The sequence below is a fragment of the Rattus norvegicus genome, chromosome 1 (genome assembly GCF_021556685.1).
Source record: "Rattus norvegicus strain SHRSP/BbbUtx chromosome 1, alternate assembly SHRSP_T2T, whole genome shotgun sequence".
Lineage (NCBI taxonomy): Eukaryota > Metazoa > Chordata > Mammalia > Rodentia > Muridae > Rattus > Rattus norvegicus.
In genome coordinates, this window is record NC_141534.1 from 90,459,833 (window position 1) to 90,474,323 (window position 14,491).

At 53.4% G+C, this 14,491-nt stretch overlaps 1 protein-coding gene across 2 annotated transcripts in view; it reads right to left on the reverse strand.

The window, feature by feature from the left end:
• Window positions 1-1,514: 1,514 nt before the first annotated feature.
• Ppp1r37 (protein phosphatase 1, regulatory subunit 37) overlaps window positions 1,515-14,491 on the reverse strand; it is a 31,984-nt gene continuing 19,007 nt past the window's right edge. Inside the window, exons 2-13 of one of the 2 annotated variants that reach the window (XM_087554728.1) lie at window positions 8,291-8,388; window positions 6,722-6,767; window positions 6,508-6,608; window positions 5,995-6,114; window positions 5,622-5,772; window positions 5,382-5,537; window positions 5,001-5,113; window positions 3,617-3,758; window positions 3,346-3,512; window positions 2,502-3,243; window positions 2,191-2,277; window positions 1,515-2,107 (exon numbers count right to left, since the gene is read on the reverse strand). In XM_087554728.1, coding sequence (XP_087410854.1) covers window positions 2,195-2,277; window positions 2,502-3,243; window positions 3,346-3,512; window positions 3,617-3,758; window positions 5,001-5,113; window positions 5,382-5,537; window positions 5,622-5,772; window positions 5,995-6,093 — 1,653 coding nt within the window. In that variant the 5' untranslated portion in view covers window positions 6,094-6,114; window positions 6,508-6,608; window positions 6,722-6,767; window positions 8,291-8,388 and the 3' untranslated portion in view covers window positions 1,515-2,107; window positions 2,191-2,194. 2 annotated transcript variants of the gene reach the window in all.

A 14,491-nucleotide genomic window follows, 5' to 3' on the forward strand; every position in this document is an offset into this window, starting at 1 on the left:
GTTTGATAAGTCCTGTACCACTGAACCTCACCTCTGACACCCAATTGCCCCTTCATATTCTGTCACACTATTTTGGAGTCCTGAGGGACTTATGGTCATCATGTTGACGAATACTTCCTGACAGGGTCACAAGCTGAGCTCCTGGGACTTAGGAATTCAGCATCTGAGGCGAACATCTGACGCTGTAGCAGTTGGGAAAGACTGAGTTTTCACGCCATCTAGTGCTGCTGCAAACAGAGCCAGCCAGGCTCAGAGATGGTGCGTCTCTGGACCAGAGCTGCTGGGACTTAATACACTGACCACCCCTGTGGTGGTTGGGGACTGTAGGATCATTACCTCCGCCAGGCAGAAAGCTTTCCCCAGGACCCAGGATACCTCAGCCCTCCCCAGCCTTGCCCAGAGGGGCCCCTAGCAGCGTGGCCTGGTGGGGCTCCTCCCAATGCCCTCCCCCAACTCCCCCAAGAAAAGATGCACCTTGGAGCTCAGACAGGATGGCTGATGGCAACCTGGTTGTCTCCTGGGTACTTAAGGGATGGTATATGACAGATGGTGACTTGGCTGGCAGTGGTTACTGTGTGTGGCTTCCCCAAGCCCCACTCCCAAACAGGGGCCCAGTTTGGCCTAAGGGAGACAGCTCAGAGAAAAAAAAAAAAAAAAAAAAAAAAAAAAAGCAGTTGGCTGAACAAGCCTGAAGACCCAAGTTCAAACCCCAGCTTCCATGTAAAAGCCAGCCAGTGTAGCATGGGTGTCTGTAATCCCAGGTTCCTATGAAGGAACAGAGACGGGCGACTCTCTACAAGCCCATGGCAACAGAGCAAATACTGGGACTGGGAATCTTCTTTGAGTTCCGAGTGTGCTGTGGCAGGTACGCACTCCATCACATGCTGACTTGTATACGCACCCATACCTATGTGCCTAAAAATTAACCAGGGGAAAAGCCCAAACAAGCAGATGCTTCTGACAGACACAATGATGAGGTGCAGAGAGCTCCCAGGTTATGACAGCAAAGACATGGCACCATGAGGTGGCAGTCTGCATCCACACAGGAAGGTGGCAGGCAGGCGTTTCCTTTAGCCGTTCTCCCTAGGTTTGTTTCTGTAGTGCCTGAGACCGACTGTGGCCTTCCAAGAAGGCAAGCAAGCACCCACTGCTGAACCACACGTCCCACCAAAGCCAGGCACGTGCTAGCTAGGGACAGAGCAGGAGCTCCCAGGCCTGTGCACACTCTTCCCTCAACAAGTGGGGTGATGAGAGGACAGGCTGGACCTGCTGTCTCAGCCCGGGATAGCCTTCCCCCTGCACCTTGGGAACCTCCAGGCTGGTTGTGAGAGAGGGAGCAGCTGTAGTGTGCTCCTGAGGTGTGGGTTCATAGAGAGGGGGGTGCAGGGTGTGTCCGACCTTCTGGGTTTTTTGGAGATCACTGGCACCAAACCAACAGGGGTGCTGTGACCATTCATCCTCTCTCCCTCCCACGCCTTAAGTACCTGGGCCCAGCAGGAAACAGAGGCAGAAGGTGAACCCAGCTCCATTTATTAGAAAAGGTGTGAGAGCTGCTCCAACAGGAGTGGCCCAGCCCAACCCACCCTCACCGTCCACCCACCCGCTGCCCACTGCTGTAGTGCCTGCCAGGGCGCAGCCTCAGCAGCCCGGGTAGCAGGGCCCAGAGCCACACTGCTGCGTGCCCAGCTCCCTGATAGATTTTATTGCACTTTAGAGAAAAAAGCTCTGTTCCTTCTCCATCGCCCCACCCCACAGGGGCTGGCAAACTCTACCACCACGCTCACCAGCTAGGTCCTGAGGGGTGAGGCTGGTCACTGGGCCCTCCAGGACCAGGGCAGCCTTGTGGCTGGCCTCCTTGAGCCTGGAGAGCTCCTTGCATCCTCTTTCCCTCCTGTCCACCCCTGCCCCAATCTGGGGAGCGGCAGACAGGCAAACACATAAATACGTGCTCAAGTCCAGAAGCCGCTCCCACCCTGTGCCCCTGTGGCTGTAGTGCTCTTGTGGCGGGGCCTGGGGAGCTCCGCCTGGTTTCCTGGGGACTAGGCAGGGAGTCAGCAGGTCCTTGGGGATGGCTTCGGCTCATCACAGACTGTCCGGAACAGAAGAACTAGGGGACAGAGGTGGAGGACAGACAGTGAGAAGAGGGTTCTCAGCTCTTCGTGCCTTGCCCTCACATCCGCATCTACTTACAGTGTCACAGTGTGTCCCGCGGGGCCTCCTGACTGGCCTCTAGAAGCAGTTCCTCCAGCTTGCTGACACCATGGGAGCGGTGCAGTGCTGTAGGCAGTAGGTGGCAGCTTCCTTAGAAGTAGGTGGGGACATGGCCTTGTCCCTCCAGACCACACAGTCCCCACCCCAGTGGGAAATCTAGGGCCCAAAGTGGGAACCTAAGACCAACTCCTTTTCCTTATCCCTTTATGGACCAATCCGCAGAGCAGAATCTGAAGCCACCTACAGGTAGGTGCTCCCTTGGTAGCCCATCCCCATCTCTCACTCCTTACCGTGCTCCAGGCTGCAGCTGCTACCCTTAGCCTCCAGCCCTGGGGGTGCTTCTGGGGCTAGCGCGAGGGCAAACTCAGGCTTCAGGCCATTGGGCAGTGGCTGCCCTGCCTGAGATGGCTCCGTCTGGGGCTGAGCCTCGGATGACTCTGGGTCCTGGGTGTCCATGGTCTGAGATGGTGGAGAGGCAGGCGGGGAGGGAGGAGAGGGTGGAGGAGAAGAGACAGAGGTGGGAGGAACAGGGGGCTCTGGCCTCTCAGGTGGACTCTCCACCCGGGTCACCACAAATACCTTGTGACCTCGGCCTGGGCTGGAGACAGAAATACGCTGCTCAGTGGGGGAGGAGGGGCTCCCTGGGGGGCTTTTGTCACCAGGGCCTAGGGAGTCCGTGGAGGGTAGGAGGGCAGGGCAGGGGGCCGAGGAACTCTGGTCAGTGCCCCCCTCGTCCCTCTGCTGGTCTGATTGGTCCTCCTCCTCTTCCTCCTGCTCCTCCCTGTCAGAGTCTGAGTCTGAGTCTGAGTCAGGGCCAGGCCCAGGCCCAGGGGTCCCATTCTGAGCCCCCATGGCTGGCAGATCCCCAGACTCTTCTAGGGGCTGGGGTGCGGTGATGGTGATCTCAGGCATGGAGGCTGACGGCTGCAGCTGCTGCTTCTCCTCACGTTCTCGCACCAGCACAAAGTTTCGTTTGCAGCCATTCTGGATCTCAGCCAGTAGCGCCTTTTGTGTCTCGATGAAGCTCTTCACCTGTGGGACCCAGCCTGGCTAGGGCTCTGTGTGGCTTCTACCCACTTCCCCTCCCATCTGCCCCTGCCCATGACAGCACTGGTACACAGCAGGCACCCTCACCGGCTCCTTCTTGGGCTCTCGGTCCAGGTCCAGGCGAAGCAGGGAGTGGTTCACCTTGAGGGCCAAGGACAGCGCCATGAGCCCGCCTGTCTTGATCTCGTTCTCCCGGAGGTCCAGTCTCAGGAGGCGGGGGCTCTCGGCGATGAACTCTGCCACGGCCACCGCGCCTGGGAGGGGGACCGCAGGGGCTGGCCAAGGGCCCCATGCCTGGCCACTGGCCGGCCGCCCTGCTGAGCCCCGCTGGCCCCAGCGCGCCTGGCCCGCATCCTACCCTCGCATGTGAGCTTGGTTGAGGCAAGGCCGAGGCGCAGCACACTGCGGTTGCTGATGAGCCCATTCTTGAGATTTCGGACACCCTCATTCCCAATGGGGTTGTGGCCCAGGTTCAGTGTCTCCAGACTCTGTGTGTGTGGCTGGAAGGCACAGGGTAGGGGAGGAAGAGAGCCATGGGTGGAGGAAAGGCCAGAAAGGTATGTCAGGAAAGGAGCTGGAAAAAGGAGCCAAGGCACACTTCCTCCTTCCTCTTGCCTGGCTTCTCAGCACAATCCTACCACAGACCTGGGAAACGAACTCCTCTCCTCCTATAGTCTACCCCAAAGCCCACACTGCCCGCCCCCCCTCACCCAGCCTGTCTCTTGATGGCTTTCAGGACCCTGAAGATAGCCTCCTTGTGGAAGGGGACCTGCCTGGGCAGTAATACACAAGTGCCCACCGCGCCCTCCAGAGTGTTTGTATCTGCTGGAATTGCTTTTATGTGTTATGTGATGATAAAAAGACTAAAAACTAGGGCTGGAGAGATGGCTCAAGCAGTTAAGAGCACCAGCTGAGTTCAATTCCCAGCAACCACATGGTGGCTCACGACCATCTGTAATGGGATCCAATGCCCTCTTCTGGTGTGTGTGAAGACAGCTACAGTGTACTCATATACATAAAATAAATAAAAATTAAAAAAAGACTAAAAACTTACTGCTTTCATAAATATTAACTTTTTTTTTAAAGATTTATTCATTTATTATATATAAGTACACTGTAGCTGTCTTCAGACACACCAGAAGAGGGCATCAGATCTCTTTACAGATGGTTGTGAGCCACCATGTGGTTGCTGGGATTTGAACTCATGATCTCTGGAAGAGCAGCAGGGTGCTCTTAACCGCTGAGCCATCTCTCCAGCCCCCAAATATTAACTTTTTAAGCCAACATATCCAGTTTGTGCAAAAGCACTGTCCTACATAGTCTGTTACCAAAACACAATGATAGAATGGCCCAGACAGGCAGTGGCGGCACAGGCCTTTAATCCCAGCACTTGGGAGGCAGAGGCAGGTGGATGGCTGGTTTGAGATAAGCCTGGTCTAGATAGCAGGTCCAGGACATTCAGGGCTACATAAAGAAACCTAACCTAATCTTAAAAAACCCCAAAAAGAAAAAGCACGAAAGAACAGGGTGCACAGCTGGTGAGATGGCCTGAGAATCTAAGTTTGAAACCTGAAATATTTATACATGGCGGAAAGAGAAAACAGTCTCTTGCAAGCTGTCCTCTGACCTACATAACACACACACACACACACACACACACACACATGTAATAAAAGATTTAAAACTTAAACATGCATTGGGGCCATTCAGGACGAGGCCAGTTAAGAGGCCCCTAGACTCACCAGCGCCATGCCCAAGAAGGCCATGCCTGTGTGTGTGAGCTGGTTGTTCCACAGCACCAGGGTCACCAGCCCCTTCCTCTGCTCCTTGAGACCCTCGCAGATGTAGGCCAGACCTGGGGGAGGCAGGTGGTCAGTGCCTGTCTGTCCCTGATGGCACCTCTGCTCGTGCTGCAGAGAGATCCAGAGGCTTGGGCCTGACTGGCTACTCTCTCCTGTGGAGGCTCCTGTCAGAGCTCTCACTGCCAGCACACTCTGCCGTCTGTAGCCCCGGAGGACAGTACTGGGAGAGCTCACGCTTGTACTTGGCATCTCTACCTTGGCACAGGGCTGGGCACACAAGGGGCTGGGTAACAGCATGGACAGGAGCAGGAGGCCACGCACCTGAGTCCAGCACGTGGTTGTTCCGCAGGTCCAGGATTTGCAGGGAGCAGTTGAACTTGAGCAAGTTGCCCAGCTGGGCCGAGTCCTGCAGGCCGTTGAGCTTGTTGTCCGCCAAGTACAGTTCTTGTAGGTTCATGTTCATCTTCAGAGCTGTGGCTGGGAGTGGGTGGGTGGGAGTGACTGGCCAGCTCATGTGCTGGGTCACCTGCCCAGCAGCAGGCCTCACAGGCACAGACTTACCCAGCAGCATGAGGGGCCGCCCGGACAGGCTGGCATTTTCTAGGTGCAGCACTGCCAGGCTGCTGCGGATGCGTAGGGCGCGAGCCACAAAGGGTGCCGAGTGGTCCAGCAGGGGTGTGTTGCGGGCATCTAGGTACTGTAGGCAACTCGTCTGGTAAGGACAAGGCAGGGGTAGGTCATTCAGTAGACCCAGCTGGGTTCCTTCCTGTCCCAGCCTTGCAGTGTGGAGTAAGTCAAGGCTGGGACAGGGCCACTTGCCAAGGCCATGCTAGGGAGGGGAAGGGCGGTGGATTACTCTGTAGGAGGACAGGAGAGGATGGGCCTGGGCCAGGTACTTCCTCACATTTTTCCTACCAGCCTGTGAGGTACCCACCTTGCGCATCATGTGGGCAGCAGCCTGCCAGCCTCGAGTGCCGATGTGCTTGTTGAAAGAGATGTTGAGGTGGGTGGCCGACTCGTAGTATTCAATCATGTCAAAGAGGGCTGAGGCACCCTGGAGGCAGGCACATGTGGGCTTGGCCTCAGGTCAGGTGGCCAAGGCAAACACAAGGGTTGTGCCACAGGAGGGGTGCCGGGCAGGCAGCAGCCTCAGGATGACAGGTATGCTCTGTATGACCCAGGAGGGTGGAGCTCTTCTCCAAGCTACACTCAAGAACACAGCCTTCAGAGGTTGTGATTTCCAGATACCCATCAGCCCCCTTAGTGTGATAGCCAGAATAGCTCTTGGTGGCCACTCTCACTCCTCACCCTGCTTCCCAAGCCTCATCTTCAGGGTCTCAGGCCCACCCTTGTCATATTAGATACCTGCTTCTGGTCTCCAAGAGGCCCTGCCCTTGCCCTCTCCCCATCCAAGTCTCAAGAGGCAAAAAGGAGCATGGATACTCACATCTTCATCCAAGTTGGTTTGCTCCAGGTCCACGACCTTGAACTGCAGTCTCTTAAAGACCTCCTCCAGAGCCTCACAGGTCTTGTAGTCAAGCTTCTCCCCTGGGAAGGGGCAGGAATCTTTTATGTGGACAGTCCACACCACTAGCATCCATCTGTCTCCTACAGGAACCACTGAGCCCTTGGTTACCCCTGCTGTCCGTGGGGACACATACCCTTTAGGTCCAGGCAGTTGATGCGTTGCTCAAGGTCGGTGAACTCCTAAGAAAGCAGGATGGAGCTGGTCAAGGCAGGTAAGACACCCCAAGAAGTGGGGTGGCCTGATAGTGGGGGAGCCAAGGCTCAATGGGCTCTGCATGCCCTGCAGTGAGATGGCATCTGGGATGGGATTGGGCAGGGTAGGTGGATGAAGGCCTAGAGACAATCAGGACTGGCTGTGAGCACCTAGGACATGAGAAAAATCTGCCTGCAGCCAGGCAGCCACAGACCTGTCACTCCAGCTGATGACATGAGGTCAAGGTCCAGAGGAAGACTGGCCCAAAGGACTGAGATAGGCAGACTGACAGCCACCCGTGGTACTCAGCAAAGGATGCAAAGGCACCAGCTTGGGTGTTTTCCCAGACCTCCCTGTAGGGTCCACCTAACCCACACACCAGGTCCCTCTCTGGGCTTCACTGTCACCCAAGGGTCAAACGCCATAACAGAGGTCAAGCCCCAGGACCCAGAGGCTCGGGCTGGCTTGACAACATACATGTCTGGTTAGGGGCAGGTCTATTCGGCCCTCATACTTGCCTCACATGCCACACTGAGTGGCTCTTTCCCTGGAAATGGCAAGGCCACACTTTGCCAACTCCACAAAATACACATAGCCCAGGAACTCAGTGACGGCCATGTCCCAGGCACCGAAAGGACCCCAGGTGGAGGTAGGGCAAGGGCTGACCATGGAAAGCAGGGAGGCAATGGGCAGAGTGCGCCTGCGTTCACACTAGCTGGGACAGCGCTTGGTGCCTGCACTCCTGAGCTGGCAGCCCCACTTCTACAAGTCTTTCCACAGGCTGAGCACAGGGCTCTTGGGATGTGCAGGAGAAATGAGAATCGATTTGCTTTCCATGGCTCTATCTAAACCTTCTTTTCATATCACTGTGCTCATGTGGAAGACATAGTCCTCCATTTGTAGCCAGCATGTGGTTCCGGCTAGTCAAACTCAGACTGTCACGCTGGACACTGGCACCTCTGCCTCTCAGCCTCTGGCCAGCCTGTTTTTGATTTTGGAGACAGGGTCTCATATAACTGAGGCTGGCCTCCAAACTCATTCTGTAGCTGAGAAGGACCTTGAGCTCCATCCTCCTGCTTCTACCCTCTAAGTGCTGGGCTGACTGACAGGCAGTGCAGCTTGTTTTAACTTCCTAAGCAGCAGGGAGTATACGCCACTTCTGAATCCAGACTTAGGTTTCTGCCATTTTGTTCTTGTTTGTTGAATCAGGCCTCAGAGCCCAGGCTAATGCTTGACTTAAAATTCTCACACCTGAGGAATGAATTTTGAAGTTTAGACTTAATTGACAAGATTAAGTAAGGTGTTTCTTTGAGGACAGAATTTTTCTAGGGCTGAAAAACTTGGTAATATCATTTTTGTAATTCTGGCCTGTTGCAGCTGAACTAGGGGTTTCTGCAGCTGTCCTTACACAGGCCCTGGGGGCGGCAGGCTGGGCAGGTTCCAGGGCAGAGCTATGTGTATGCATGCAAGAACACACGCATGTGCGCACGAGTGCCCGCAGACCGCATACCTGCAGCTGCCTGAGGAGCTTGGGGATCTGTCTGCAGTTCAGCTTCTGGCAGGCCTGCCTGTAGGCACTGATCACCTCATCCACCGTCACGTTCTGGGCTGTGGGCAAAGAGCAGGCTCAGAATCCACGGCCCTCCGCTTGCTGCCTCACTGAGCCCTCCATCCCTTCTTCCTGACAGCAGCGTGACAGCACTCCTGGTTTGTAGACATCACTCAGAAAGCTGGCACAGCCCTCTACAAGTCACTGGGGCTCTCAGGCAGCCACTGAAACATACACAACTCAGAAGACTTTTGATTACAAGTTCCCTCCCTTACTACATGGGGAGCCCCAGCTGAGCAGGCCACCACCAGGTCCCCAGCAATGCCAGCCTTAGGGCAGGCATTTGGCCAGCAGGTGCTCTGGTTTCATTTTTGTTACAAAAGTACCATGGAGGAGGGTGTGGCTTCAACTACAGGTTACATGCAGTCCCTTACTGCAGCAAAGTCACATAGGCGAGAGCTTGAGACAAACCAGTCACACCACACACCACATCAGCAGCCAGGGGCAGAGAGAGGCCGCTGTACCTATGCTGCCAGCCAGCTCTCTCCTCCCTCACACAGATCAAGGTGCAGTCCATAGCCGTTTGTCCTTGCACCAAATGGACCTTCCATCCTACCTCAAGTGATAACCAAGAAAACCCCCACATGTAACCACAGCCTGACTTGATCCAGGCAATCCCTCATTAAAACTCCTCATTCATTCAACTTAACCGCCATGCTGGTTAGCTCCACATTAAGCCCAGTGACCTGAGTGGGATCCCTGAACCCAGAGTGAAAGGAGAGAGCCACCTTGACCAAACCATCTCTAATTCCACATATGCCCGGAAAAGGTGCCACCCCTCAATTTTTTTAAATTCATTTATTATATATAAGTACACTGTAGCTGTCTTCAGATGCACCAGAAGGGCATCAGATCTCTTTACAGATGGTTGTGAGCCACCATGTAGTTGCTGGGAGTTGAACTCAGGACCTCTGGAAGAGCAGTCAGTGCTCTTAACCGCTGAGCCATCTCTCCAGCCCGGTGCCACCCCTCAAAACAACATACATAATGTAATTTTAAATTTAAGTTTTGTTTGTTTGAAACAGAGTCTCATTTTGTAGCTCTGGCTGTCCTGGAACTCTCTCTCTCTCTCTGTAGACCAGGCTGGTCTTAAACTCAGAGATTTGCAGGCCTCTGCCTCCCCAGTGCCAGGATTAAAGGTGTGTCTTACTAGAAATGGCTGACCATCTTGCCTCAGCCTCTATTACATATGTAGGTACCACTGCATTGTGCTCACTTGAATTTGATGGATGAATGCACTTCGATCCCAGGAAAAGACAAAGCTCACAGAGGTCAAGAATCTTGCCTTAGGGCACACAGCTGACACAATACAGCTAGGATTTGAACTCCTCTTTCAGTTCCTCTCTTGAAATCCAGGGTACGGCCAACCACACTGCTCAGTCCACAGTGCCACAAACTGAGAATAAAGGAGAAAACAGGCCTGCGAGCGCCCCCCAGGACGAGCAGTGGCTGTTACATTCATGACGAGACAAAGATGGAGCAGAGTAGCCCCAGGCCCAGGCCCTAAGGCTCGCAGGCAGCCTGTGTGTGTGGCAGCCTAACCCACACTCTTCTGCCTACTCAGACTTGCTTCTTCCAGACTTTTTAGAAAAATAAGTTTAAGCCAGGCATTGCAGTTACCTAGGAAGCAGAAGGGTCAAAAGTTTAAAGTCAACTTGAAGTCAGAGTGAATACAAGGCCAGCTTAGGCAATTTAGTGAGACCCTGTCTCAAATTACAGTAAAAAAATAAATAATAAATAAATAGTATGTGGTTCACTGAAAGAGCCTCTGCCCAGAATCCCCCAGCGAGGGGCTGGGGGTGTGGCTCAATAGTAAAAAGCTCATAAAACGGTCTAGTTTCTGTTTCCAAAACTCCATAAACCCACAAAACAACCAAAGTATGAATTTTATTATATCACAAACATACTTGAAGATTTTGGGTGCTCACAACTATCTTGAAAACAATTATAGCCACTTCCACTGAGTTATTCAGGTGACCATAAAGAGACGAAACATCAATAGCAGGTAACAATCTTAAAAGAAGGCTAGCTTATTATAACTGGCACCTTTTCTATTCTGCCTTTAAAGATCACTCTGAGGAGTCCCGGAGTTTACAGACGGCACCAGTGAAACTGGTTCAGTCAAAGACCATAGGTCCAGGCCAGCGACATTAGGTATGGTGAAGCTGGGCCTGGGCTAATATAGGCTGCTTTGTCAACATTGATAATTCTCAGTCTTGTAGCATCAACAAGAAGCTGACAAGAGCAAAGCCTGGTGCAGGGACACAGGCATATACTCAGGGGCCTGGGGCAGGAGCAGCTCAAGGCTAGCTTTAGCTACAAAATAAGCTAAAGGGTAGCCAGGGCAACTCAGTGAGACCCTGACTCAAGAAAAATTAAGGAGCACTGGGGGATACAGCTCCTAGTGCCATACTGAAGATGCTAATACATGGCTGCCAGGATGGCTCTCTTTTGGCTGTTCTTCCAGAGAAGGGGGTCCAATTTCCACCACCCACAGGGTGTGTGTCTATAGCTCCAGTCCCAGGGGATCCGATGCTCTCTTCTGGCCTCTATGAGCACCAAATAGGCAGGTGATAGACAGACATGCAGGCAGTAACAGCCATACATATACAAAATAAATAAGAATGACAGCTACATTGTGTCAATTTCCCACCTTCTAAGTGGTGACAGACACAGTAAAGACACAAGAGTAGGGCTCAAAGCCAGCAGCCCCTGGTGTACAGGTCTTGACGGACCTGGCCTACCATAGCTGGCTTTGCAGCTCCTAGAATCATTCATGTGACCTAGGGCATTGCCAGTGGGGTTAGAGGAGAAACTTGGAAGTGGACACATTAATCATCATGCACCAGTATTTATTTAAAGGTAAGGAAAACAGAGGGAGGGTCTGGGTCAGTGGTCAGGAGCCCTTGCTATCCTTGCAAAAGACCCGTGTTTGGTTCCCACCACCTACAACTGACAGCCAAAAGTGTCTGCAACTCCAGCTCCACAGCATCCAACATCCTGTTCTGGCCTCCCAGGGAACCTACACAAATATGGCGCACATGTATTCACTCAGGCACATACATGTAAAATAAATCAATCGGGTGGTTACAGGTCTTTAATTCCAGCACCTGGGGGTGGGGGTTTGGTGAGGGTGGGGATCTCCGAGTTGGGAGGCCAGCCTGGTTTACAGAGCCAGTTCTAGGACAGCCAGGGCTACACAGAGAAACCCTATCTTTTTTTTTTTTTTTTGGTTCTTTTTTTCGGAGCTGGGGACCGAACCCAGGGCCTTGCGCTTCCTAGGTAAGCGCTCTACCACTGAGCTAAATCCCCAACCCCGAGAAACCCTATCTTAAAACAACAACAAAACAATAAAACAGACAAAGAAACCAACAAATACATCTTAGGGGGAAAGATGACTGGGGCTGTAACTTGGCATAGTGTTTGCTGTGAGGAGATCCTCTGCGTAATGGAACAGGAGAGGCACACAATGACTTAAACAGCCAGTCTGTGGAGGCGCAGTGCAGGCCTCAGGAGTGTCCACTCAGTCCAAGCTCAGGAGGCATACAGCTGGAGAGTGAGTGGACCTCTCTCACTTGTGGTTTTGTTTTTTCCTTATACCAGGTAGGCCCTCAACTCATGACCCTTGTGCCCTGGCCTCTGGAGCATTGGGATTCCCTGCATGGCTAAGGGCTTTCCATGGGTGACTTCATTTAGCCAAGTCTGGGACAGATCCCAGAGATAGGCACACTTCCATTAGACAAGGAAGCCTCGCCACAGGGCCAGGCGTCTGCCAGTCACAGAGCCAGAAGAAGCAAGGCGCGGAAACAAGAAGTCAGCTCTGTCTTCTTACCGCCTCAGCAATGGAGTTAGGTGGGTGGAAATATGGACCGTGTCATTCAAGGAAGGGTCACCAGGGACATCTGAGTTTCTTAAGAGGACCCTGTGGCATGGCTGGCAAGCAGAGTCTCAGCAGTGGGGCCCACGTCTCTTCAGGACAGGCTGCTGTGGCTCTCACGGGAACAGTGAGAAATCTGATGCTGAGCGTCAGGTGACTGGCGGCCAGGAGACATGGCCTCACGTGTACATACACGTGCAAGGGTGGAGATGGAATGTGGGTCAGCCGGGCACAGGGGTGGGGGGACACTGTCCAGTCATCCCCAGCAGCTGGGGACTGGTAGGAAATGGGCAACACATAGGGGTTCTCACAGAGAACGACAATGGGGGTAGAGTGTACATGGAGGAAGGGCTGCTCACTAACCTGCACCCTAACTTCATGCTGTCCTTATTGGGGACGATCTCACTGGTCCCTGGTGCCCACCATGGACAGGGGAACCTGGAGGGCCAGGCTCAGAAAGCGCTGTTTCACCTGGGAGGTCCCAGGCAGGGCCTGACTGGATGTTAACGAGGCCCTAGGTGATCTGTGGGCCCCATCCTGAGAGCCCCCACACTTGGCAACACTGAGTTGCTATTATGGAACAAAGAAGAGGAGGAGGCCAGCTGGCAATGGAGAGAGGTGGTTCCCCAGGCTCCTGCCACAGGGCTCCTTCATTCACAGGCACACTGTGCTGGCAACAGGCACCATCCCCCAGCCCTGTGGGAGCCTCAGGGTGGGGACATAGAGGACAGCACAGCAGCTGGCATCAGTCCTTGAACAGTATGGCAGGAGCAGGTAGTTGGGGCAAACCACTGCAGAGGGAGGCAACACTGAAGGCCTTGGTGGAGAGAGGCCACTGAGAAGGGGCACAGGACAGAGCAGCACTGCTCCAGATTGTCTTTTGTGGGACAGGAGAGGAGACCCAACTTCGTCCCCATGACAGGCTATTAGGACTGGCTACCAAAAGCAACCAGTAAAGCATGCTCTGAGGTGGACCCATACCATCTCATGTGACTCAAGGTTTTGGTGGCTACCAAGGGGCTGGGAAGCAGGCATGACAGACACCCCAAGCCCAGGTGCATCACAGAGGCTGACAGCTCCAAGAGGCCATCACCCAGAGCAGAGGCTCTGGGCAGAGTGCAGGACAGATGGCACATGCAGGTCCTTCAGGCTCCCTGCACCAAGGTCAGGACGCACTGATGGCAGGGGCCAGGCTCTACAGGATACTGCTGCTGGCGTGACAACTGTGGCTATAACAGGTGAATAACACACACTAATACACCAGTGCAGGCTATCAAGAGCTCCCTCTGCAGACTTGGGTCAACCCCTAGAAACTTTTCCTGAAGTGAATTTCACTTCCACTTCAGAGAAGGAACATGGGGTTGGGGATTTAGCTCAGTGGTAGAGCGCTTGCTTAGGAAGCGCAAGGCCCTGGGTTCGGTCCCCAGCTCCAAAAAAAAAAAAAAAAAAAAGAACCAGAGAAGGAACATGAGGCAAAACAGTCTTGTGCTCAGATGTTAAGTTCTACAAGGACACACGCCGAGCTGCTTTCTAGGAGGGAGAGCTGGACAAGCAGAAGGGTGTTGTGGAAAGACTGTTTATTTCTTAAGACAATGTCTCACTATATAGTGTCTGGTCCCAAAGAAACCCAGGACACGTATCACTCCATGCCAATGGCTCTTGTTTCCTGAACCCCTACCCTAAACCTTTCCAGCCCAGGAACTGGGCTTCCCTTCCTCCAGCTTCAGATTCCTGTGTAGTTCAGCCATTTTGTCCACACATTCTCTTGGCTCCTGGTTCCCTCTTTGCCTTCTCTTCCTCCCTTCTCCATGGCCCTGGTCTATCCTGCTGGCATGTGTAGTCTGGACTCTTCTAGGCACCTCTGCTGTTTTTCTACATCATATCTATAATAAATCCTTCTCCTTAACCATATATAGATTGGTCATATCCTCATTTTCACTCATATGATCCTATCCTGAAATACACAGGTGACCCCTACTTCAGTCTCCAAATCCTGAGACTAAAGGTGAGCGCCATGATGCCTGTCTAACTCCTCAGTGCTGAGGCTGCTGTGGTATTCAGACACTTACTCACTTACAAAAACCATGGTGGCGCACGCCAAACACTAGCATGCAGAAAGCTAAGGCAGGAGGACTAACTTGAATTCAAGGCCAGCCTAGGGCTCTGAAGAAAGGGGGACTTTGTGATGACTCACACCTCTAACCTGTGATCCCCACCTGCCTGAA